At 43.6% G+C, this 27,804-nt stretch overlaps 1 protein-coding gene across 1 annotated transcript in view; it reads right to left on the bottom strand.

Moving 5' to 3' along the window:
* Window positions 1–26,819, bottom strand: part of LOC135550150 (nuclear factor of activated T-cells, cytoplasmic 1-like) — a 69,045-nt gene extending 42,226 nt beyond the window's left edge. Inside the window, exons 1-7 of the mRNA XM_064980681.1 lie at window positions 26,749–26,819; window positions 26,377–26,555; window positions 22,727–23,765; window positions 22,370–22,529; window positions 10,143–10,345; window positions 8,858–9,030; window positions 8,080–8,220 (exon numbers count right to left, since the gene is read on the bottom strand). Coding sequence (XP_064836753.1) covers window positions 8,080–8,220; window positions 8,858–9,030; window positions 10,143–10,345; window positions 22,370–22,529; window positions 22,727–23,765; window positions 26,377–26,395 — 1,735 coding nt within the window. The 5' untranslated portion in view covers window positions 26,396–26,555; window positions 26,749–26,819. The remainder of the gene's footprint in view (window positions 1–8,079; window positions 8,221–8,857; window positions 9,031–10,142; window positions 10,346–22,369; window positions 22,530–22,726; window positions 23,766–26,376; window positions 26,556–26,748) is intronic.
* Window positions 26,820–27,804: the final 985 nt, after the last annotated feature.

The raw sequence follows: 27,804 nt of genomic DNA, 5'->3' as shown, positions 1-27,804 counted from the left end.
TCTGATGATGAGCTCATATATTCAGTCTCAGTCTAGGCTAACCCACTCGGGCCGAGGGGGCCGATCAAAGACGCAAGTAACGTCTTTGGTCGATGAGAGAAACCCTGACTTCATTCCTTTGTGGAATCCCAAATGTAATGACCAATTGTGACTCGCGGGCTTGTTAATAAAGTTAAAAATCCGGGGTTCCTATAACCAGTGGGCTGTGAATAACTGGAAAGTGAAGCGTTGGCATAGTCTCCCTCCCTAAGCCACCGTCAGTCTTTTCAAATAGCTCATATTTAAATATCGGCCCTTTTGTCATGCTTATTAAAGTATTATTAAATGTTTAATTTGTTTTATATTCTGTTAATGCACTTATTTTAAGTTGTCGTAACAAACTGGCTACCCATCAGGCAATAAAATAGGACATCACAGCTGTTGAAAACATGGGTCCTAAAAAATATCCTTTTTTGCTATTCTTCTATGAGACATCAACAAAAAGTAATTTTCACATAGTTTATAAGAAAAGGGGTAAGCACTGCACTATTTTCTCTTACACCAATGACTCGTTAACAAAGCCTGAAATAGAAATGAAATCACGTAAAAAATGTTCTTGGTGAGAATTAAACTTTCTAAGAAGTGCCATGCTAACAATTCTGACCATTCTTAAAGCTGAGATCTGTGAAACCGATCAATTCGCCGACGGGGAGGAAGGGGTAGGCTGTCCTTGTATATAATAATTTGTTCTAAACTGACTTGCCTAGTTAAATAAAGTTTACACTAAGAGCATAACATTTCTGCACCCTAATTGTAGTCTAACCAATACCCAAATGGAGATTCAGTGAAAATAAAAATCTCATTGATTTATCAAGACCAGTCCCTATGCTTGTCTCAGAGCAGTGTATACTGCTAAAATAGTTGTAGGCTATTGCTTCAAATTCTATTGTTTCTAACTTCAATATGCTCTTTAAATAAACAAGACACACCACTTTTAACAGCACATTACTCAACACTCGTGAGATTCATGTCGCCTACGGTAGGCCTACAGGAAATCTAAAAATATGATGTGACTCTCCGCCAATAATTACATATAGAGGATTGGAGGATATTTCTGTAATTCAGTGACATTTATTCCCATAGTAATCAGTTATGGCTCCATAACCAAATAAACGTCGGCATTTTGAAAGAGTATTTTTATCATTATTTTATTAACAAAAGCATAAAGATGGCATTATTAGTTACATTGTTTTAACTTGAACGTGCAGACTGGCACCAAGAACAGTGGGAACATTTCCCTAGTCAGCGTCATTGTTAGTGCAATGCCCCTTAAAGTGTTGCTCTGTGATACCCAGTGTGGCGGGGTGGGGGTCCACCCCCTTCCTCCTCCTCCCTTCCCCATGGGCTAGGTCTGTCTTCTGTGCGAGGCTCTGTGGCCCATCCCGTGCCGCCTGCCCTTGTGCCTTGAACCTCGTGTGCTTTCAGTGGATAAAGCTGGAGAACTGCATTGTGTGCTACTTGGGAGCCATGACCAATATGACCAATATATATTGTCCTGCTAAAAACAGAGTTATTAATATGACAATATCCAACAGGCTTTAATATTTTTCGAAATTAATAATAACAATAATAAAAAAAAGCTTTGTTTAAAAAAATAATATTTTGAAGATTATTTAATTTTCAAATAACGTAAAATGAGTGAGAAAAAGGTCATTCTTGAACATGGGGTGAGATATTGTTACTAATTTGTAAATAAAGCCAGTTTGTTATTTATAATAATTTATTTCTGTTTTTAGAGGGAGAGAAACCAAAAACCTACAGTCATCTCATGGGTCTCCCAGTCGAGGCCGGCAAAGGTATTGAACCAGCATCTGTACCAACACGGTTTGCACTGCTATGCAGTGTCTTGCACCACTCAGGTGCCGTACAACATGACCGGTCGGGAGTGGGCTACAGTTCTACAGTAAGAGCAAAATAATCCTAACAAAATAAAATAATAGAAACATAAGTGTAACAACAGTTTTAGTAAGTAATACTGAAGTCATGCACAATTATCAGGTTCTATTTACGTTTATAAATGGCAAAACTTTTCGTGGAGCAACCACTGTACATATTGTGCTCTTCTATTGCACATGCAATGGTGTCCGAGGGGAAAAAACTGTGTTCGTTGTTTGCAGTAACTTTTGTTGTTGTTGCAATATTGCAAACGGACGTGGCAGTTTCACCATTAAGGATTGCAGCTTTAACATCACATATAGAAGCACTCTTGATTAGGTCTATATTATGACAGGTTATCTTGAAGGCTGTCTGGTCTTGTGAATTGAAACAGAGGTAGACACAAACACAGGCTGGGAAGAAGACAGCCCATTGCAGACAGGGCACACTTGGCCTGGGTCTGCTTGGGCTGTGATGTGGCAGAGGAAAAACCTGAAGCTGACACTGATGCCCAAATGCCTCCCATTATATCTGGAGACTAGAGGCAGGGAGGAACCTCTCCGGCTCCATCTCCACTCTCTCGCTCTGGGAACCAATCCAAAAGGGAATCCTTAGAAGGCTACATCAACCCGCCACCAGAGATTTTTTAAATACTGCATTTCAGATACCATCTCCCCTTTTCTACTTCATTTTTTTCACTGGCCACAGATTCATGCAGAGAAAAAAACATTAAATTGAGCAATTTGTTGTTGAGCATCTGCCAGGAAATGTTTCTACAGAGAATCACTTTTACCTTTACTTTGATGGCGAGAGGTGTTGTGCAGAGTGTATTGCATAACGTATAGTAAATATAAACACATGCGCTATCCATGCCCATGTGGAATGATGAAATAGAGCCCTTGTCCTTGGTCTGATGACTAAGTTCTTCCTCCCAGCACTACCCCCAGAACACGTGGATTGTGGGTATTGCATGCAAGCGTACTGTCTCAGGGAAGGGCAGTAATTGAGGCAAGCCATCTAATTCAAACTGAATCAATCAATGGCTGCTAAAGTGAAGTTCACTACTAAATAGAACACAGTTTTCAAATCTGCATCTCAGCACACCGTCTGTCTTCTAAACTCAGCAAAAAAAGAAAAGCCCTCTCACTGTCAACTGCGCTTATTTTCAGCAAACTTAAGGTGTAAATATTTGTATGAACATAACAAGATTCAACAACTGTGACAAACTGAACAAGTTCCACAGACATGTGACTAACAGAAATTGAATAATGTGTCCATGAACAAAAAGGGGGGGTTCAAAATCAAAAGTAACAGTCAGTATCAGGTGTGGCCACCAGCTACATTAAGTACTGCAGTGAATCTCCTCCTCATAGACTGCACTGGATTTGCCAGATCTTGCTGTGAGATCTCCCCACTCCTCCACCAAGGCACCTGCAAATTCCCAGACATTTCTGGGGGGAATGGCCCTAGCCCTCACTCTCTAATCCAACAGGTCCCAGACGTGCTCAATGTGATTGAGATCCAGCCTCTTCGCTGGCCATGGCAGAACACTGACATTCCTGTCTTGCAGGAAATGACGCACATAACGAGCAGTAAGGCTGGTGGCATTGTCTTGCAGGAGGGTCATGTCATGATGAGCCTGCAGGAAGTGTACCACATGAGGGAGAAGGATGTCTTCCCTGTAACGCACAGCGTTGATATTGCCTGCAATGACCACAACTCAGTCCGATGATGCTGTGACACACCACCCCAGACCATGATGGACCCTCCAACTCCAAATCGTTCCCGCTCCAGAGTACAGGCCTCAGTGTAATGGTCATTCCTTCAACGATAAACGCAAATCTGATCATCACCCATGGTGAGACAAAACTGTGACTCATCAGTGAAGAGCACATTTTGGCAGTCCTGTCTGGTCCAGCGACGGTGGGTTTGTGCCCATAGGCGACGCTGTTGCTGGTGATATCTGGTGAGGACCTGCCTTTACAACAGGCCTACAAGCCCTCAGTCCAGCCTCTCTGGTCTAACTCGGGCAGTTGTTGTTTCCATCCTGTACCTGTCTCGCAGGTGTGATGTTCGGATGTACCAATCCTGTTCAGGTGTTGTTACACGTGGTCTGCCACTGCGAAGAGGATCACCCTCTCTCCCTGTAGCGCTGTCTTCGGCATCTCACAGTGCAATTTATTGCCCTGGCCACATCTGCAGTTCTTATGTCTCCTTGCAGCATGCCGAGGGCACATTCAAGCAGATGAGTAGGGACCCTGGTAGTCTTTCTTTTGGTGTTGTTCAGTAAGTAGAAAGGCCTCTTTAGTGTCCTAATTTTTCATAACATTGACCTTAATTGCCTACCGTCTGTAAGCTGTTAGTGTCATAACGACCGTTCCACATGTGCATGTTCATTAATTGTTTATGGTTCATTGAACAAGAATGGGAAACAGTGTTTAAACCCTTTACAATGAAGATCTGTAAAGTTATTTGGATTTTTACCAATTATCTTTGAAAGACAGGGTCCTGAAAAAGTGACGTTTCTTTTTTTGTTGAGTTTACATTACAATATATCGCTTTACACTCTGTGCCATCATCAGTTTCCTGGTTTTCCTCAAATATGTTTTTATGAACAGTACGCTGTAATTTATAAAACGTAAATTCCCTGTTTATGTGCACGTAATTGATTTGTTTATGAAAACAGCCACAGTTCTCCAAAATTTTCGAGGCCAGCCAAACTGCTGAACGGTTTCAAAGTGGAAGTCATTATTTTGTAAATGCAATGAATTGGATCCAGAAGCACTGACCAGTCATGTAAGAGAATAGAGCACCCCTCCCACGGCTAACTGTTACTCGGAGAAAGACCCCTAAACCGCTAACCAAAAAAAATACAATTCATCTCTGTCGAAAGAAACACGATTCACTCCACTTTCAGCCTCCTCGGGCACTTTCAGATTTCCCCTCTATAGACGGATGGTTATCTATAATTTTCTTGGGTAATTCCAGACACCACCTGGCAAGGTTCTTGAAGTTTGATAATTCTCACAAAATTCTATTTGGAGGTCCTCAACCATACTGTAGACATAATAGACACCTCTAGCCAAGAACAACCAGGCCTGTCTAGGTCTGTACAGTACCTGGTTGGACTGACTCTCCTCATTGACTCTGACTCATAGGGAGACAGATGTGAAAGCACTCTTTTTTTATAAGGGACTTTCTCTCCACGTCTCTTTTCTGCTAGGAGGATTCCTTCAAAAGCTCCTTTGCTCTTACTCTCACTAAGCCTTAACTCATGGTGTCTGGGAATTTATGTGCAGACACAGACACACACCATGCAGATAGTCTAACTGTAATGTGAACACAAGCACACAACTTGACACACAACTCCACATGCTTAAAAAAAAGGTTTTACCATTTTGAAGGGTAATATTCTGCATGACTTATAGTCCTCATTAAAATGTCAGAAGTGCAAATGAATCTGGTGACTAACCTTAATCTATCAATCTTGGTCTGGAGATCCAAATCCAAACAAAACCAATCTCAATTTTTCAATGTTGTGTTTTGAGTCAACAAACTTCAGTCGCAAACATCAATTTGAAAACAAATTCAGGGGCAAAACCTTGAGAAAGTGACAGCTAAGCGATTCATAATTTCTCTAAGACGCACTGAGGTTTATCAAAGAGCCCATCACTGGGCAGGCTGAGGCTGGAGAGAATGGAAAGCAAGGTCAGATTGAGGCAGTTTCAGATTACAGCCTGATGTCTGGGAGATCTAAGGGCTATAGTGTAATCTCCTATAAGGATCTCCATGCTCTACACCAGCGGTATTCAAATTTTTCAGAGAGGACCCCATTTTTTCCCTAAGAATTTATTGTGACCCCAACCCAAATCTAATGGCACAACCTTAAATCAATCAAACAAAAAAATACATTTACTCAATACATTTTTTTTGTCAAATGATCTTTCTCAAAAACATTTGTATATTGTCCCATACCATAATCGGTACTCCTCATTTTTTGTTTCCTCTCCCCCCCAAAATAAAAAATATATAATGTCATTGGCGACCCCACAGCAGTTCCCCCACAAATGCCAACATTGAACATAACTGCTCTACACTGTAACCACGGGTGACAACTGCATTGATGTTATCTCTGCTCCCTCTAACTGTGCTGCAACAGACTGGACAGGAGATCTGAGGCAGGACTGTGTCGTCATAATGAGGTACTGGATATGGGGCTGGACTGGTTCTGAGAAGCAGGTGAATGTCAGTGTACATCACTACAGGGACACAGGGATTCCTCCTGTATGAGTTTTTTTTTATTTTGGGGTGACCATTGAGCTGAGATAAGGCGGGGCTTTATCTAGCAAAGACTTATAGATGACCTGGAGCCAGTGTGTTTGGCGATGAATATGTAGTGAGGGCCAGCCAACGAGAGCATACAGGTTGCAGTGGTGGGTAGTATATGGGGCTTTGGTGACAAAACGGATGGCACTGTGATAGACTACATCCAGTTTACTGAGTAGAGTGTTGGAGGCTATGAGTCACTGAGTACAACACTCTCTTACCCCTGTGTACACACACACACAAAGTTATACACACACACTTGCACACATGACCTACACGATATAGTCTAGTTATTCTCAAGAGTAGGAGCCTCAAAAATCTAGGAGTTGTTTTTTGGAAAAGTATCCATTGGTAAAATGGGTAAACCCTATGTGGCAACAGAATCCCCTATTCAGGATTTATGAGAAGGATTGTTAAACCGTTTTTAGACCTCGGCCTTGGCATGGACGAAAACAATAATAAAAAAAACATTACAATTAAAGATGCACTAGGCAGAAATTGCTCCGTCATTTCTTAAGGCTGGCTGAAGGGTGTTTCCATGGGAGCATCAACACCACCCCAGAAGCTGTGCTAGGACTTAAGACAGTCTTCTTAGCTTCAACAGATCTGAGGGGGCTACTGATCTTCTTCAAACTGACACAAATTTAAAAATATATATATTTTTACATTTAACCTTTCTTTAACTAGGCAAGTCAGTTAAGAACAAATTCTTATTTATAATGAAGGCCTACCCCGAACAAACCAGGACAACAATGGGCCAAGTTGTGCACCACCCTATGAGACTCCCAAACATGGACAGATGTGATGCAGCCTGGATTCGAACCAGGGACTGCAGTGACACCTCTTGGACTGAGACGCAGTGTCTTAGACCGCTGCGCCACACAAAACTATAAACCAAAAAGAGAGTTATCTAGAATTCTGGGCAAGGTAAATATTGAAAATAATTAGAATTCCACATACATAAATTAATAGCAATAGAGATTAGGAGAAATCAAGAGATGTAGAAAGAGACATAGCAAAGCTCTCACACTACTATTGTATGATAATGGTGCTTGAGCCCCCACCCAACCCACATAGAATTCTTCTCCTCACACAATGGCAACAGGTTCCCCTCTGCTCTGAGTGACTCATGAACCATATGATCAGATGTGTTTACATTGCACAACCTTGGCCCAAACCATACCTCATGTTGCTTTTCTAAAGCTAATCAAGGAAATTGCTGTTAGTAAACCCTAAGCATCAACATCTGGGAGCAGTTCCTCCCTCCTTCCCAAATGTGAGGGCTTAGAGAGAAGAGAGGAAACAAATACTGAACTGTGAGGGACAGCACAGCAGCCTACATGGCACATAGTGCATTTGTGATCCATTCCTATTCTGAACAGGCAATGGAAACTTCTGCAAATGTAAATCTGCTGGGTTAAAAATACAGCGCATTAATGTGCACCACATGTGGCACTCTGGCAGGATGGGGGATATTTTGATGGCTGGGGAAGTGGAGGGAGGGAGGGAGTAGCCCTGGGGTTTCTCAAACCCAGGGGGGCAAAGAGGGAGAGAAAGTTAGAGCACACACACACACTCGTTTTGTGGGGATCAAAATAATTGATCCAAAATCCTATTTTCCCTAACCCTTAACCTGAATCTAGCTCTAACCGGAATTTTAACCCTAAATCTAATCCCTAAGCCTAAAATAGCTTTTTTCCTTGTTTTACTATCCTTGTGAGGACTTCTGGGCCCCACAAGGATAGTAAAACCAAACACACACACACACACACGCACATAAATATGCACACTAAGCCACACACATCTGCATCCAGCTCCAGCTCTGGCTTCAGCTCCTACCTTGGGCTTTCTCCATGAACACCACTTTGGAGTCGTGCTGAAAGTTGTGTCCGCTGAGGAGCATCTTCTCTCCCCCAGCAGCAGGGCATGTCTGCAGAGTCTGCTTATCCACTAGGGGCAACTCCTGGGCTGATCTCTGGGCTGCAGGAGGGGGACAGCCCTGTCTTCATTACAGAGTCATTACAAACAACTCTCCCTTCAGCCCCGACCATCCAGACTAAGTCATTTTCACGAGCTTGACAACTCTTAAAGAATCCTCACCACTAACAATGCCAAGAGCCATTAGCTCTAGAGACATATTATTCCTCTGACCTAACTGTGAGGGAATGGATCCATTCAGTATTTGTTATTGTATAATTTTCTCAAATTATTGTTTTTACAAAATATCATACTTGGCTATCACCTCCTGGTTAACTTCAACTGGCGTAAAGTTCTTTAATAAAACTCAGATGTTTACAAATGAAAAATAGATCTGGCAAAGAATGTTTCTGACAATTACCCTTGACAATGAAAAAAAGAGGCTTGGTCAATAACAGTTTTGTGGCAGTGTATCAGCGACCAACAATGGTCTATTCTTAATTAAGAGCTGAGATCATGGTTTAACCACATTGCTCATTTTCCTCATAGCACTTGATCTTTGAGGTGTGATTCCAGCCAGAAACCCATTAGATAGCAGATTTCTATCTAGTGCTTTGGTGCAATGTGTGCTTATCTACCAAAGTCAAAATGATCTGCCATGTTAAACCACCCCCAGGCTTGATAGTGAAGGTGTACTCACAGCACTCCATGGGGTTGGATGCAGTCTGCAGGGACAATGTTCTTCCTGTGGACTGGTTGATGTGAACCCGGAACACCATCCTCACACGTGTGTTTTTACGCCCGATGTCTGTCTCGCCCTTCCGCAGCTCGATGTCCGAGTTGCGAAGTTTCAGGATGCCGGAGCAGTCAATTCTACATTAAACAGAAAAAACTTAGTTAAACCTTAGATAGGCTCATAGACAAACACATTCGATAGACACCATCATTATTGAGATCTCAAATCATTATCCCTGTGACAGTTACCACATACATAGACACTCAGCTTATTAAGTTCTCTCTAGCACCACAAAGGGATTTCAGTATAGAATGACTATAGTCATCAGACAAAAGTATTTCAGCAGAAGATTATCACACGTATCCCCAATGAAAGGTTTCCTGTGTACTCAGCAACTACTGCTTACAGGTCTAATCCCAACCATCCAGTAGCTCAAATGCTGTGAATGTTAATAGTTTCATAAATAGCTTTTTAATGGACCAAAAGAGAACACCCATGGGATACTGGTCTAACCTTGATCCCTCTACGGCTCTACCAGCCAACCTATTGGCTGGAACTATGCTTTTTACAGAGTCTTCATCAGACACTTTATAAATATCTAATTTCTCACCCCCTCCCATCTATGCTGTGCACTCACTTCTAACATGTCAGACTTTTATGGCATTAGCCTTTCCAACCAAAGTTTTTCCATGGCTGTGCTCCTCGACGCTGCATTGCTTATAAAGGAGTTAATGTCAATTGTTTCACTAACTGAACACTCCCGAAATTTCTTTGTCAGACACTGGGGGATGCACCGCTGGTGAGGCAATCAGGTTGAGGCTAAGGATTCCCAGCTGGTTAGCCCTCCCTCCAGGCTCTGGTCAAAAGTAGTGCACTATATAGGGACTAGGGTGCCATTTGGGACACAGATAAAGTCTCAGTCAGCTGTGCCAAGGGATCAACACAATGCAAATCTCAGGAGAAAAAGAGTGTTTGGCTTTTGAGTGTATTCACTCATTGGTAACAAAAACATTGAAAGAGGGCTGTCACATGTTGAATGGATCTCTAATTGAGTCAAATTAAGATGTCAGCATTGGTGCCTTACACGCACGCACACACACTATCCAGCTGGTACTGATCAGCCATCATGGACAAAACTCTACAGATGTTCACTCATCATTTGAGTTGCTTGAGGAGGAGCTTAAATGTCTAACTGACTGCACGACAAAAAAACAGACAAAGGCTAAAGAAATACACACACAGTACTCACATGGCGCGCATGTTGTTCTCGGGCAGTAGTGGAATCTCCAGCACCTTGGTGTTAGACTGCAGGGTCTCATGGCTGGGGGTGGAGACAGTCTTGCCAGTGATGCGGTGGACCTGGTAGAAGGCATGGGGCCGCAAGAGACGATCGTCTGCCGTGCCAATGAATAGCTGCAAGATCAGGGGCTCGGTCTCCATGTAGCCGTGGAGCTGGAAGGAAGACATATAATTACATTTAAAAAATGTATTGCCAATCAACAATGGTTGATAGGAATTTGTTCCTCCAGTACTTATGTCTAGTCAGAAACGAAGTATCCCCACACACACACACACACACACACACACACACAAACTGTTGACAACGGGTTAAAAAACCCAGAAATACCTTTCAAACACAGTTGACATTTTTCTGAGGAATCTTTATCCAAGGCCAACAACCCATTCACATATTTCCTCCATTAATATCAGTTCCTGTCTGTATTGATGAGCTGAGGCACAGCATGATCTTACAGTAAGTAAGTATCTCCATCACCAGGGTCCCACTGTCTGCCCAAGAGCCAGTTAACCAGCTGAGACAAACAACCCTGTTATTTCACTGACAGGACTAAGCCTGGGTTACAGTGTACCAAAGGTTACGCTTCCGTCCCAAATGGAATCCTATTCCCTACATAGTGCACTTCTTTTGACCAGAGCCCTTTCAGGCTCCCAAGTGACACAGTGGTCTAAGGCACTGCATCTCAGTGCTAGAGGCGTCACTATTGGCCCTGTTACGATCTCGAGCTGTATCACAACCGGCCGTGATTGGGAGTCCCATAGGGCGGTGCACAATTGGCCCAGTGTTGTCCGGGTTTGGCCAGGGTAGGCCGTCATTGTAAATAAGAATTAGTTCTTAACTGACTTGCCTAGGTAAATAAAGGTTAAATAAAATAAAGTAGTGCACTACCGTATATAGGAAATAGAGGGCTACTTTTATTTATTTAATTATTCATTCATTTCATTATTTACTTTATTTTATTTAAAAATAGGGAATCCCATGGAGACCAAGGCCTCTTTTTCAAAGGAGCCCTGCACAGAATCATACAAATTCACAATATTACAATTCCACCGCAATAAAAGCATGCAATATTTACAAGCAATTTAAGAGGTGAAAAACTGAATGTAAAATGTATTAAATTAACATGTGTCACTGGCCAACACTCAATACCACCTTAATGTCTAAGTGGAATTATGTTAAGAAATTTTACCAAATAATTAAAAAAAGCTGACGTGCCATGAGTCAATAAGCCCCCCCAAAATAATCCTTGAGCATGGTGAAGTTAATTACACTTTGAATGCTGTATCAATACAGCCAGTCGCTACAAAGATACTAATCAAAATCAAATCACATTTTATTTGTCACACATTTTATTCGTCATATTTGTCCCAAATACAACAAGTGTAGTAGACCTTACAGTGAAATGCTTACTTACAAGCCCTTAACCAACAATGCAGTTATTTTTTTTATAAGTACAAAATAAAAGTAACAAATAATTAAAGAGCAGCAGTAAAATAACAATAGTGAGGCTATATACTCTGTACAAGTACAGAGTCAAAGTGTGGGGCACTGGTTAGTCGAGGTAATTGAGGTGCATAGATAAACAGAGTAGCAGCAGCGTAAAAGGGGGGGAGGGGGGGCAATGCAAATAGTCTGAGGTAGCCATGTTATTAGATTTTCAGGAGTCTTATGGCTTGGTGGTAGAAAATGTTTAGAAGCCTTTTGGACCTAGACTGGCACTCCGGTACCACTTGCCTTGCGGTAGCAGAGAGAACAGTCTATGACTAAGGTGGCTGGAGTCCTTGACAATTTTTAGGGCCTTCCTCTGACACAGTCTGGTATAGAGGTCCTGGAAGGCAGGAAGCTTGGCCCCGGTGATGTAATGGGCCGTACGCATTACCCTCAGTACTGCCTTGCGGTCAGACGGCCGAGCAGTTGCCATACCAGGATGTGATGCAACCCATCAGGATGCGCTCGATGGAGCAGCTGTAGAACCTATTGAGGATCTGAGGACCCAAGCCAAATAGGTTTTGTCGTGCCCTCTTCAAGACCGTCTTGATCGGCTTGGACCATGTTAGTTTGTTGGTGATGTGGACACCAGCCCCGTCAATGATAATGGGGGCGTGCTCGGTCCTCCTTTTCCTGTTGTGCACAATCATCTCCTTTGTCTTGATCACGTTGAGGGAGAGATTGTTGTCCGCTCCTCCCTATAGGCTGTCTCATCATTGTGGGTGATCAGGCCTACCACTGTTGTCTCATCTGCAAACTTAATGATGGTGTTGGAGTCCTGCCTAGCTATGCAGTCATGAGTGAACAGGGAGTACAGGAGGGGACTGAGCACGCACCCGAGGGGCACCCGTGTTGAGGATCAGCGTGGCGGATGTGTTGTTACCTACCCTTGCCCCCTGGGGGCTGCCCCTCAAGAAGTCCAGGGTCCAGTTGCAGAGGGAGGTGTTTAGTCCAGGGTCCTTAGCTTAGTGATGAGCTTTGAGGGCACTATGGTGTTGAACGCTGAGCTGTTGTCAGTGAATACCATTCTCACATAGATGTCCCCTTTGTCCAGGTGTGAAAGGGCAGTGTGGAGCGCAATAGAGATTGCATCATCTGTGGATCAGTTTGGGCGGTACGCAAATTGGAATGGGTCTATGGTATCCAGGATGATGCTGCTGATGTGAGCCATGACCAGCCTTTCAAAGCACTTCATTGCTACAGACATGAGTGCTATAGGTCAGTCATCATTCAGGCAGGTTACCTTAGTGTTCTTGGGCACAGGGACTATGGTGGTCTGATTGAAACATGTTGGTATTACAGACTCAGACAGGGAGTAGTTGAAAAGGACAGTGAAGACACTTGCCAGATGGTCAGCTCATGCTTGGAGTACACGTCCTAGAAATCTGTCTGACCCTGCGGCCTTGTGAATGTTAACCTGTTTAAAAGGTCTTACTCACATCTGCTGCGGAGAGCGTGATCACACAGTTGTCCGGAACAGTTGATGTTCTCATGCATGTTTCATTGTTACTTGCCTCAAAACGAGCATAGAAGTAATTTAGCTCATCTGGTAGGCTTGTGTCACTGGGCAGCTCGTGGCTGTGCTTCCCTTTGTAGTCTGTAATTGTTTGCAAGCCATGCCACATCCGACGAGGGTCGGAGCTGGTGTAGTACATTTTCGATCTTAGTCCTGTATGGACTTGTCTGTTTGATGGTTCGTCAGAGGGCATAGCGTGATTTCTTATAAGCTTCTGGGTTAGAGTCCCGCTTATTGAAAGTGGCAACTCTACCCTTTAGTTCAGTGCGGATGTTGCCTGTAACTCATTGCTTCTGGTTGGGGTACGTGAGTACAGTCACGGTGGGGACGACATCATCGATGCACTTATTGATGAAGCCACTGACTTATGTGGTGTACTCCTCAATGCCATCAGAAGATTCCCGAAACATATTCCAGTCTGTGCTAGCAAAACAGTCCTGTAGCTTAGCACCTGCTTCATCTGACCACTTTTTATTGACCGAGTCACTGGTGCTTCCTGCTTTCATTTTTGCCTGTAAGCAGAAATCAGGAGGATAGAATTATGGTCAGATTTGCCAAATGGAGAGCTTTGTACGCGTCTCTCTGTGTGGAGTAAAGGTGGTCTAGAGTTTTTTCCCCCCTCTGGTTGCACATTTAACATTCCGATTGAAATGAGGTGAAACAGATGTTTCCCTGCATTAAAGTCCCAGGCCACTAGCAGCGCCACCTGTGGATGAGTGTTTTCCTGTTTACTTATGGCAGTATACAGCTCATTAAGTGCAGCCTTAGTCTGTGGTGGTATGTAGGCAGCTACGAAAAATACAGATGAAAACTCTCTAGGTAGATATAGTATCTCACAAGCAGTAGACCACACTACCTCAGACGAGCAAAACCTCAAGAATTCCTTGGATATCGTGCACCAGCTGTTGTCTACCGATATTCATTGACCACTACCCCTTGTCTTGGCTGCTGTTCTGCCGATACAGTGTGTAACCCGCCAGCTGTATGTTATTAAATGTCATCGTTCAACCAAGACTCGTAGAAACATAAGATATTACAGTTTTTAATGTCCCGTTGGTAGGATATATGTGCTTTTAGTTCGTCCAAATTATTATCCATCGATTGTACATTGGCCAATAGTACGGATGACAAAGGCAGATTAACCACTCGTCGCCTGATCCTCACAATGCACCCTGATCTCCTTCTGCGAAATCACCATCTTTCTCCTGCGAAAGATGGGGATGAGGGCCTGTTGGGATGTCTGGAGTAAATCCCTCTCATTAAATAGAATACTTTGTACAATTCAAGGTGAGTAACTTATCAGTCATAAGAGATGGTAGCAGCAACATCATGTACAAAATAAGTTAAACAATGCAGAAAAAAATAAAATAAATAGCACAGTTGGTTAAGAGCCAATAAAAACGGCAGCCATCCTCTCTGACGCCATTACACAGCCATATATGCGTCCTTCCTAACACAGTTGCCGGAGAGGAAGGAAACCGCTCAAAGATTAAACAGTTACAGAGTTTAATGGCTGTGATAGGATCAACATCATAGTTACTCCACAATACTAACCAAAATTACAGAGTGAAAAGGAAGCCTGTACAGAATAAAAATATTCAAAAACGTATGCTGTTTGTAATAAGGCACTACAGTAACACTGCAACAAATGGGGTAAAGAAATTAACTTTATGTCCTGAATACAAAGCAATATGTTTGGAACAAATCCTACACAACACATTACTGAGTAGCAATTTTTGTATTTTCAAGGATGGTGTTGGCTGCATCATGTTATGGGTATGCTTACCATTGGCAAGAACTACAGTTTTTTTTAGGATTAAAAAAAAATGGAATAGAGCTAAGAACAGGCAAAATCCTAGAGGAAAAACTGGTTCAGCCTGCTTTCCAACAGAGACTGGGAGACAAATTCACCTTTCATCAGGACAATAACCTAAAACACAAGGTAAAATATGAGAGCGAGAGCGGAGTTGCTTACCAAGACGACATTGAATGTTCCTGAGTTACAGTTCTGACAAATCGTCTTGAAAAGCTATGGCAAGCCTTGAAAATGGATGTTTAGCAGTGATCAATAACCAACTTCACAGAGCTTGAAGAATTGTTAAAAGAATCATGTGCAAATATTGTGCAAAGCTCTTAGAAATTAACCAGAAATTCGCACAACTAATTGCTGCCAAAGGTGTTTCTAGGGTTGTGAATACTTACGTAAATTAGATAGTTATGTACTTCATTTATAAAAAATATGCAAGGATTTCTAAAAAAAAATGTCTTTACTTTGTCATTATGAGATAGTGTGTCTATAATTCAAATATTAGGGAAGACCCAGATGCAGACAGTGTCAAAGTAACAAAAGTTTATTACTAGAACAGTGGGCAGACAAAAGTCCAAAAGTGCTCAGACTGTCCGGAATAGGCTGAGAGGCTGGACTGAGGGCTTGTAGGTCTGTGATAAGGCAGGTCCTCACCAGACATCAACAGCCACAAAGTCGCCTATGGGCACACACCCACCGTCGCTGGACCAGACAGGACAGGCAAAAAGTGCTCTTCTCTGACGAGTCACGGTTTTGTCTCGCTAGGGGTGAAATGTCAGATGAGTTTATTGTCAAAGGAATGAGCATTACACCGAGGCCTGTACTCTGGAGCGGGATCAATTTGGAGGTGGAGGGTCCGTCATTTACGGCAATATCAACAATGTGCGTTACAGGGAGCACATCCTTCTCCCTCAAGTGGTACCTTTCCTGTAGGCTCATCCTGACATGACCTTCCAGCATGACAATGCCACCAGCCATACTGCTCATTATGTGCGTGATTTCCTGCAAGACAGGAATGTCAGTGTTCTGCCATGGCCAGCAAAGAGCCCGGATCTCAATCCCATTGAGCACGTCTGGGACCTGCTTGATCGGAGGGTGACGGCTCGGGCCATTCCCCACAGAAATGTCTGGGAACTTGCAGGTGCCTTGGTGGAAGAGTGGGGTAACATCTCACAGCAAGAACGAGCAAATCCGGTGCAATCCGGTGGAACTACTTCAGTTTATGTCGCAGTTGATGAATCTTATGTTCATACAAATATTACACAAGTTTGCTGAAAATAAACACAATTGAGAGTGAGAGGATGTTTCTTTTTTTGCTGGGTTCATTTCACATATACACATATAGCCACCCATGTTCAGTCACACCTAAAGATGTTGTAATCAGCAATGTCAATGTCCTTATCCAGAATCGAGCCATTTAGCCAAGCTCATGCTCCCAGATATCAAGAAGGTTGATCTTTGACATTAAAATGTGTTTGTTTATACGTGATTGCCCAAGCCCTCTACCTGATTTGAAAAAGCGGGGGTATCCATACTTATTTCATTTTTTTATTTCACCTTTATTTAACAAGGTAGGCTAGTTGAGAACAGGTTCTCATTTACAACTGCGACCTGGCCAAGATAAAGCAAAGCACTGCGACACAAATAACACAGACTTACACATGGAATAAACAAACATACTCAATAACACAATAGGTGAAAAAAGTATATAAACACAGTGTGTGCAAATGAGGCAAGATAAAGGGAGGTAAGGCAATAAAAAAGCCATAGTGGCGAAATAAGTCAAATGTTGCAATTAAACACTGGAGTGATAGATGTGGAGAAGATGAATGTGCAAGTAGAGATATTGGGTGCAAAGGAGAAAAAAAGAAGAAAAAAAAAACAGTATTGGGATGAGGTAGTTGGATGGGCTATTTGCAGATGGGCTATGTACAGGTGCAGTGACCTGTGAGCTGCTCTGTCATCTGATGCTTAAAGTTAGTGACGGAGATATGAGTCTCCAGCTTCAGTGATTTTTGCAATTTGTTACAGTCATTGGCTGCAGAGAACTGGAAGGAAAGGTGGCCAAATGAGGAAATGGCTTTGGGGGTGACCAGTGAAATATACCTGCTGGAGCGCGTGCTACGGGTGGGTGCTGCTATGGTGACCAGTGAGCTGAGATAAGGCGGGGCTTTACCTAGCAAAGACTCATAGATGACCTGGAGCCAGTGGGTTTGGTGACGAATATGGTGACAAAAAAGATGGTACGGTGATAGACTGCATCCAATTTGCTGAGTAGAGTGTGGGAGGCTATTTTGTAAATGACATCGCCGAAGTCAAGGATCGGTAGGATAGTCAGTTTTAAGAGGGTATGTTTGGCAGCATGAGTAAAGGATGCTTTTTTGCAAAATAGGAAGCCTAATCTAGATTTAACTATGGATTGGATATGTGTAATGTGTCTGGAAGGAGAGTTTACAGTCTAACCAGACACTTAGAATATGTGGACATCTATAAATACCTAAGTCAGAACTGTCCAGAGTAGTGATGCTGGACGGACGGGCAGGTGCTGGTAGCGATCGGTTGAAGAGCATGCATTTAGTTTTACTTGCATTTAAGAGCAGTTGGAGGTCATGGAAGGAACGTCGTATGGCATTGAAGATCGCCTGGAGATTGGTTAACACAGTGTCCAAAGAAGGGCCAGAGGTGTACAGAATGGTATCGTCTGCGTAGAGTTGGACAGAGAATCACCAGCAGCAAGAGTGACATCATTGATGTGTACAGAGAAAAGAGTCGAACCGAGAATTTAACCCTGTGGTACCCCCATAGAGACTGCCAGAGGTCAAGACAACAGGCCCTTCGATTTGATACACTGAACTCTGTCTGATAAGTAGTTGGTGAACCAGGCGAGGCAGTCATTTGAGTAACCAAGGCTGTTGAGTCTACTGATAAGAATGTGGTGATTGACAGAGTCGAAAAAAGCCTTGTCCAGGTCTATGAATACAGCTGCACAGTGCTGTCTCTTATCGATGATCAATGGAGGTTATGATATCGTTTTGGACCTTGAGAGTGGCTGATGTCATGGAAATTTCCTCTATTTACCAAATCATGGGAGCAAACCACACACACAAGTCAGAGTTAGTTATCAAAGTCCATCTTTAATTATATTAGCTCTATCACAACCCTGTGACTCTCAGATCAATTCAGTGTCTATCAATGAATTCTCCGAGAGTCCCTTCCACATTGCAATAGCATTTTGACTTTCAACATTTCAGTATCTCTAATGAAAAGTTGAGAGTCCCAACATAATGGCAAATGGGATCCTTTATAGCGAAGATCCACCCCCCCTAGACGACATGACAAACCACAGGTCTACTAAAGAAAGCTCTTATTTCGTCCTTGGTACAAAATGGTACCAAGACATTATCCCCACCCTATGATATATATCAAATTGTCATTTAGATACAACCAATTCTAAATACAACCAATCCTGGGACAAGCTCACGGAGAGGAGAGTGAGGCTATAGGTTAAGATAGGGGCAACAGAGAGGGAGCATAGAATGATTCCAGACACTGCCATCCTCCTCTCCCCGATGGGAAAAGTAGGGAGTGACTGGCACACAGACACAGTGGAGCAAAAGATATGTTTACACATGATGACACCTTGACCTCTCCCCTCTCTGCAGCCCAAGCAACTTAGTCCTGACAGAGAACTGATAACTGCCAATGGCCACCGCTATAGTACAACAAAATACATTCTTATGAGAAATAACTCATAAGCATATCATGAAAATAAAACATCCTATCTATGTTACCCAACTAATTCTGATTATTCCCCAACACTAACCAGCTCAGAAAACCGATTGCATAGTGGAGAAGGTACGGTGGGATTCAAAATGGTCAGTGATCTGTTTGTTAACTTGGCTTTCGAAGACCTTAGAAAGGCAGGGTAGGATATATATAGGTCTGTGGAAGTCTGGCTCAAGAGTGTCTCCCCATTTGAAGAGGGGGATGACTGCGGCAGCTTTCCAATCTTTGGGGATCTCAGATGATACAAAAAAAGAAGAAAAAAAAGCGGTTGAACAGGGTAGTAATAGGGGTTGCAAAAATTTTGGCTGATCATTTTAGAAAGAGAGGGTCCAGATTCTCTAGCCCTGCTGATTTGTAGTGATCCAGAATTTGCAGCTCTTTCAGAACATCAGCTATTTGGATTGGGGTGAAGGAGAAATGGGGGAGGCTTGGGCAAGTTGCTGTGGGAGGTGCAGGGCTGTTGACCAGGGCAGGGGTGGCCAGGTGGAAAGCATGTTCATCCATAGAAAAATGCGTTATCGGTGGTGACAGTGTTTCCTAGCCTCAGTGCAGTGAGCAGCTGGGAGGAGGTGCTCTCATTCTCCGTGGACTTTACAGTGTCCCAGAACGTTTTGGAGTTTGTACTGCAAGATGCAAATTTCTGCTAGGAAAGCGAAGGCTAGCTTTTTCAAACTGCCTGTGTATGTTGGTTCCTAACTTCCCTGAACAGTTTCATATCGAGGGGGTTATTCAATGTTAATGCAGTACACCACAGGATGATTTTGTGCCGGTCAAGGGCAGTCAGGTCTGGAATGAACCACAGGCCGTATCTGTTACTGGTTCTAAATTTGAATGGGGCATGCCTATTTAAGATTGTGAGGAAAGCACTTTTAAAGAATAACCAGGCATCCTCTACTGAGGGAATAAGGTCAATATCCTTCCAGGATACCCGGGCCAGGTCGATTAGAAAGGCCTGCTCTCTGTAGTGTTTTAGGGAGCATTTGACAGTGATGAGGGGTGGTCGTTTGACCGCAGACCCATTATGGACGCAAGCAATGAGGCAATGATTGCTGAGATCCTGGTTAAAGACAGCAGAGGTGTGTTTGTAGGGCAGGTTGGTTAAGATGATATCTATGGGGGTGCCTGTGTTTACAGATTTGGGGTTGTACCTGGTAGATTCAGTTTAGGTCACCTAACAGCATGAGCTCTGAAGATGGATGGGGGGGCAATCAATTCACATATGGTGTCCAGGGCACAACTGGGGGCAGAAGGTGGTCTATAGCAAGCGGCAATGGTGAGAGACTTGTTTCTGGAAAGGTGGCTTTTTAAAAGTAGAAGCTTGAATTGTTTGGGCACAGACCTGGATAGTAAGACAGAACTCTGCCCCCTTGGGCAGTTCTATCTTGTCGGAAAATATGTGTTCCATTACCTATTGTTGGTAGAGGCCCGGAAATGAGAACCGGCTTGTCTGTGTGAGCATTCAGGTGCTTCTCCATCACAGCAGGGCTCCAGGGGTCCTTGATTCTGCAACCACCACATGTTATAGGGAGCTATGGACCTTCCTAAAACCTCCATCACTGGAGGATGTGGAGAGGGTCGCTAACTAGGCTTAGGTTGGGAAAGCAATAAGCAAAACATGTCATCCCTTTGAAAGTTAAGAGCCTGCAAACGCTCTGTATATTTGTGTACGGAAAGGGGTTGCTGCCTAGCAATGCTGTTTATTTAGGCTGTAGGGAGTGTGTGATGGAGTTAGAGGTATATCGTTTTGGCACTGCAGTCTCCCCTCCTTCGATCATATTATCACCCACGAGAGGAATGTCAAGACTCTGGCCGCTCATGGCACCAGAGAGTGAGGAAAATAAGGAGAGAGGGAAGAGGGCAACCCTCTATTTCTCTCCACCCCTCCAGCTCCAAGGGATGGTTACACAATACACATCCTCATTTACAGTATTATCTTTGGCCAGTTCTAGATATTTTCACTCACTATATTTTACATCACTTAATGATTTTCGCCATAAACAGAGCATTACCCTGTCTGCCATCTGCAAAATGGCGCATGTGACTTGCAGCAGCAGCCATGGCATTCGAAAAGAACAGAAAGCTGTGCTCGACAAGGAGGGAACTGAAGCAGCTTCCAGAACAAACTCTGCACAATTTGGTCAAGGTTTGACTCATAGGCCAGCGAGAAGAACCAGTCAGCCAGTGTCCACAGCCCACAGAGTGTACCATGTAATCAGGAAGATACACTTTTAGAAAAATAGGTTATATTTAGAACGTAAAAGGGTTCTTCGGCTGTCCCTATAGGAGAACCTTTTTTGGTTTCAGGTAGAACCCGTTTGGGTTCCAAGTAAAAACCCTTTCCACAGTGGGTTCCATATGGAACATAAAACGGTTCTACCTGCAACCAAAAAGTGTTATCCTATGGGGACAGCCGAAGAACCCTTTTAAGTTCTAAATATAACCTCTTTTTCTAAAAGTGTATCTTCCTGATTACATGGTACACTCTGTGGGTTGTGGACACTGGCTGACTGAGTGTAGGGAGATTGAGCAGCCTTGTCTGAGGTTTCCTCTAACATCTCCATCAGACTGCCAAAAACGTGTGGTTTGAGCCTGGCCTCGTCAGGCTGTCTCCATAGGACGCCACTGTGGATGATGTCAGCATTACAGATGGGAACTTTCCTAAACAAAGGGAAGTCTGTGTGTTTGGTCAGAAGCTGGGGGAGGGAGGGAAGAGGAGGGAGGTGGAGGTTTTCAAAAGAACACACTCTCCATTTCATGATGAGAGTAACCTAGACCCCATGTCATTAAAACATTAGCACCTAACCAGAGAGAAAAACTACCCAGCACAGATGTGCATGCTGGTGTTTAGACACATGGGATTGTTCAATATACTTAGCTAGCTACGTTCCCAGGTTCCCATTCAGCCCCACTGTAGCCTACTGGTTGGAATCTCAGGGTGTTCGCAAACGTTGGGGTGTCAAAGCACAAGAATATGTGAGATGTTCAACTGTGTAGATACCACTCTACACATTCTAACTTTGCATGCAGACACCTTTGATGACTTACTTCTCACAGTAGATTCTGTGGTTTATTCAGAAGTTGAAGTCAAGTCAGTGATGTAGTGAAATGATTGGGAAGACCGGCCTTGTAGTCCAAGAATTACTATTACTCAATACTTCTTCTGATTCGACCACCAAAGTCACTGTGGTTTAATCTCATGACTAAGCTTTACTGGTCACATTACCTCGCTTTGCAACTGTCTGCCTGCCCTTGAGACATAATGGAAAAGTTTGAGTCACCCTCGTCTGGACAGGAACTGACTGAGCGGACTGGTCTGTCTCATAGCACACCTATGGTATTTCATTCAGAACTATGACGTCTTTCGAATAACATTATAGACTTGTAATCATTTTTTTGTCAAATGTAAAAAACACATAACCACTAACCTATGTCAGCGCTGGAGATATAAATAAGTTAGAGAGAAAGTGATCGTAGAAATAAGTTGGAGAAAGTGGTCAGCCGAGAAGTGATAGGGCTAATGGTATTACATGTAGACTACTCTATTTTACAGTACGGTATGTTAGTATAAGGAGGATAGCAGACCTGCACCACAGGGTGTCCTCCTGCCAGAGCCTTGACTGCCCCTCTGCTCCCTTCAGTCTCGTAGTGGGCACGGTGGTGAGATTTGGGCTGCACCTCGATCTGCAAGCTGTACGGCCCGGAGCTGGATGGCAGCTGCCAGTCAAGGTCTGGCAGAGATGGGCTAAGATGGAGAAGGTATATTTAAAGTTTGCTATGTAACAAGACACAACTGCAGATTGTCAGTGCTTTGCTGGGATGTTTCCTCATAATGGATATTTCTGAATTGACTTATATTGACCTCAATAAAGTTTAGCTCTCTGGAGCTGTCAACCTTATAATGAATATTATTTCAGTCAGTCAAAGTCTTCTTCAGCTTACCTGACATATTGCTTTGGCTTGGACCATGAGTATGGGTGCGATGGCACATCCAGTAACCCCCCACAGTAGTTCTCCTTCTTTAAGGGCAGGCGGGAGGAGGAGTACTCATCCTTACAAAGCTCCCCAGGGCTGAGCTCCTCTCGTCCAGGCTCGACCTTCAGGCAAACTGCCCCAGGCTCTAGGCTGGTCTTCCGGGCCTTCAGAGGGATGCCCTCACCCAGGTCTGCCACACCGTCTGTGGTCAGAGCGTTGATGGCTGCAACTATGGCTGAGTTGGTGTACTGGTTGGTGTTGTTAGGCATCCAGGACTCACCTGTGACTCTGAGGCGTGGGGAGGTGTGAGGGGAAGGCCCAGGGGAGTGGTTGGGGGAGTAGGGGGACTTGGAGGTTGTGGTTCCGTTGAAGCTGTATTTTCTCTTCCCACCACAAGGGGAGTTGGGCCTGGAGCCCCGCTGGCCCATCCAGCTGTCATCCATGACACTAGAAAGGGGGGAGGTAGAGGGGGAGTTATGTGAGGAGCCCGCATGGGTGCAAGCTTCACCCGGCAGGGCGAGAGAGGAGCCCTTGGGCGAGACACAGGGCGACTGCCAGGGTGAGTTCTGGGGTGAGTTTTCGTAGTTGTAGGAGAAGCCCGACTCGTAGGACGAGGCCTCGGAGTGACAGCTGCGTGACGACACACTGCTGGCCGGGCTGAGGCAGCTGGGGTCACGGTAGCCATCTGCGTTGGGCAACGTCAGGGTCACAATGGAGTTGACCTGTTTAGGTACAGGAAGGTTGTTGCTCTCTTCCACCACCTCCTCAGGAAACTGCCCATAGGCTGTGATCTCAATACGAGGGCTCTCGAGGACCGGGGCCTCGGTTGGATGGATGCTAGGGGATGAGTAGTAACCCACTGTCCTCATGTCGTTCTGGGCACTGTAGCTGGGAGGCTGGCTGATGGACACTGAGATGGTGGGGCCAGACTGGAGACTGTGGTACTGGGAGGGCAGGCAGGATTTGCCCAGGGAGAGACTGATGTTGGGGGTGTGGCTGTATGCATCTGAGAAGCAAATATATAGAATGAGTTAGAATTAGGGTCCATACATACTCTCATTGGCTCACACACTGAAATACATACTGTAGTTGCCAGTTAATTACAAAGAAAGCTGCTGTGTTGCTCATGATGGGGTGCCACATGGCTATTTTGTTTGCATGACTAAAGGTGCAATCTGTACCCAACAGGGGAGGTTCAAGATGCCAGCTCCCTTACTGGGTATGAGGGCATAAGAGCCAGACTGACTACCCATGGGGCACAGACAGAGGGGAATGGGGGAAGAGGTGGTTAAGGGTACACGGACCTGAGTAATCTTACTAGTCAGCTCTTAAGACCAGTCCAGTCTCAGACAGCATGCAGTCGCCAGAGCTCCTGTCTGCTGTGAATTAAGAGACTACTGAGGCAACCATAAAGACATGACATCAGTGCAGCACCACATGACTCCCACAAAATAATCACAATGTAGTAACCTTAACATCACAGTGGTGTCACAGCTTTGCAATGTTTCCATGTCATTTCTTACTGGATTGCATAGAAGATGCCATTTTACCAACGAGAACCACTGGCAGTTGTGTGCCCTCTCTGACCAAATTGTATTAAATCTAGACTTACACACTTAAACACTGTACATTCTGGGTAAATTTCTCCTCAAATGTTTACTTATGCAAGAAAAGACAGAGGCATGGATTACCAATTTCAGTAAACCATCCTGAATGAGAGCTTTTGTGCAACCGCTGCCACGCCCACCACTCCCTACTCATAGGAGGGGTGCCTCATAATGTAATGTAGCTCTCATAATAAAGACCCATGTGTTTCAAAGTTCATCATTCCTTAAGGCAATATAAACATATCCCCAATATGTAAAGTATAAACCATTTTTCCCCTCAATACATACAATTTTAATGGGTACTATATAAACCTTTTGATGAAACCAAATAATTATTTCATAACGTAAGTAGCTACCATGGATATATACTGAACAAAAATATACACGCAACATGTGAAGTGTTGGTCCCATGTTTCATGAGCTGAAATAAAAGATCCATGATTTTTTTTTTTCACACACACAAAAATATTACTTAGCTCAAATTGTGCACACATTCATTTACATCCCTGTTAGTGAGCATCTCTCCTTTGCCAAGGTAATCCATCCATCTGACATGTGATGATTGTCAAGAATCTGATTAAACAGCATGATCATTACACAGGTACACCTTGTGTTGGGGACAACAAAACACCACTTTAAAATGTGCAGCCTCACAACACAATGCCACAGATGTTGAGCGAGTGTGCAATTGGCATGCTGACTGCAGGTATGTCCACCAGAGCTTTTGCCAGATAATGTTATGTTAATTTCTTTACCATAAACCGCCTCCAACTTAATTTTAGAAAATTTGGCAGTTCGTCCAACCGGCCTCATAACCGCAGACCACGTGTAACCATGCCAGCCAAGGACCTCCACACAATCAAGCACAATCAAAGAATTTCCACACAAACTGTCAGAAACCGTCTCAGGGAAGCTCATCTGCATGCTTGTTGTCCTCACCAGGGTCTTGACCTGACTGCAGTTCGGTGTCTTAACCCACTTCAGTGGGCAAATGCTCACCTTCAGTGGCCACTGGCAAGCTGGAGAAGTGTGCTCTTCATGGATGAACCCCGGTTTCAACTGTACCGGGCAGACAGCGTGTATGGGGTCGTGTGGGCCAGCAATTTGCTGATGCCAACGTTTCCAAGAGTTATGGTATGAGCAGGAATGAGCTACGGACAACAATCTCAATTGCATTTTATTGATGGCAATTTGAATGCACTGAGATACCGTGACGGGATCCTGAGGCCCATTGTTGTACCATTTATCCACCACTATCACCTCATGTTTCAGCATGATAATGCACGGCCCCATGCCGCAAGGATCCGTACACAATTCCTGGAAGCTGAAAATGTCCCAGTTCTTCCATGGCCTGCATTCTCACCAGACATATCACCCATTGAACATGTTTGGGATGGTCTGGTTCGACGAGTACTACAGCGTGTTCCAGTTCCTCAATGTCCAGCAACTTTGCACAGCCATTGAAGAGGAGTGGGTGAACATTCCACAATCAACAGCCTGAACAACTCTATGTGAAAGAGATGTGTCACGCTGCATGAGGCAAATGGGGTTCACACCAGATACTGACTGGTTTTCTGATCCATGCTCCTACCTATTTTTAAAAATTAAATTTCAATTCACATGAATGTATTGTCAGTCATGTGATATCCACAGATTAGGACCTAATGAATTTATTCCAATAGACTGATTTACTTATATGAACTATAACTTGAAATTGTTGTATGTTGCGTTTATTTTTTTGGTCGGGTAAATTAAGCTGTCATTATTGTTAGCATATCCTATAATCTCAGTATTCAGTAGGCTTCTACATTGTCATACATTTATAATAGTAGGCCATCAAAACAGAGGAGAAACCCATTCAGACACCCGAAGAGAAAGTGCACCACTCGACAAGACAGGCAGCTATCCAACACGCAAAATCAGCCATGTCGATGGAATTATCGTTTATGAATGCAATATTACTCTAAAACGCAGTCTGACATTCAAAAGTAAAGGGAAGAGCCTACTCACCCTCTTCAGCAGATTTCATGTTTTCCTACAGACGAGGTAACCGCACGTCCGAAATCGAACTTTGAAGACAGCCGCAGGTCTGCGTTATCCAATAGCCATAAAGCTTCGCTTTAGGACTCTAATGATGATGTTGAGGAGCTCTCGCAATATTCTAACAAAACTTCGAAACTATGGCAAATCTGTTTAATGAGAAAGAAAAAATGAATGTAGATTATTTTAAAAGCGACTCAAAGAAAAGTACAAATCGTATCTGCAGAGTGAAACACTTTTGGATACAATTGGATAGAGCAAATAAATCAAAACGCAGGGACGGGATTCAATGTGTGATTCCCATGGAGAGTAAATATTATTTGAGCGACTGATTTGTGATACCTGATTGATTTTGTGGAAGGGGATCCGAGCTGGTCTGAGCATGTGTGACGCACTGCTTGGTTGCAGAGAGCTCCTTGGCGAATATAAACCCGGGGATCACCTTCAGCGCAAGCGCACCGCCCCTTGGACAGTGATGCATCTCCATGTCTGACCAGCAGAAACGTTTAATTGAGATTCACTCCACTCACTGGGTTTTCAGCTACTTCCATACGTGGTTGATTAGCTGGGCTGGCAGCGACAGTTGCTGTTCAGAGAGCGCTGCAGACTAGTGAAAATGAAATGCAATATTTACATGTACAGAGCATGAGAAGGAAGATCAGATAATGGATATGCCATTTGTATTTGTATTTTTTGGGGATCCCTATTACTCTTCCTGGGGTTCAAACACATCAATGCCTATCAAAACAATCATATTTACAAAAAAATGATAATCTAAAAATTAAAACTTCCTGGAGTATCCTTAGGGGTTCTTCAAATTGAAACTGTGGGGGGACCCCTATATGTTCTTCAAATAACCCCTTTTAATAGCTCCTCAAAGAACCTTTTGAATAACCTTTTGGGGAACATTTTTACTATACCCCCCTCCCCTATTATTATTAATAATAATATGCATAACAATAAAACACTATTTTAGTTTTCAGTGTTTATTATGATTTTAGTGGCAAAGCAGAATTAAAAACCAAATTTGAGGTAAACACCCAGCAGAGCCCCAAGTCCAATGTGTACATCCTCTGACATGTTGATGTTAATGTGTTGATGTTCTCCGTATCCATAGCCAGAATTATTTTTTGGGTGCATGGTGATCAAACAGCTTTCCTGTTATATTCAGTGTAGATAGGGTGAAGTCTGTGAACCAAAAAAATAGTAGTTACACAGATGATCAACAAAACATGCACACAACAGTATTCATACCTTGGTTAATGTGGTAAATGTGAATAATGTAGAAGCCTATGGGATGAGCAGCAGTTTAAGGCACTGCATCTCAGTGTTAGAAGTGTCACTACAGACCCTGGTTCGATTCCAGGCTGTATCACAACTGGCCATGACTGGGAGTCT

This window comes from Oncorhynchus masou, chromosome 12, assembly GCF_036934945.1.
Source record: "Oncorhynchus masou masou isolate Uvic2021 chromosome 12, UVic_Omas_1.1, whole genome shotgun sequence".
In the NCBI taxonomy this organism is placed as follows: domain Eukaryota; kingdom Metazoa; phylum Chordata; class Actinopteri; order Salmoniformes; family Salmonidae; genus Oncorhynchus; species Oncorhynchus masou.
Note: the sequence above shows the minus strand (reverse complement) of the source record. Positions and strands in the feature narration are given on the sequence as shown.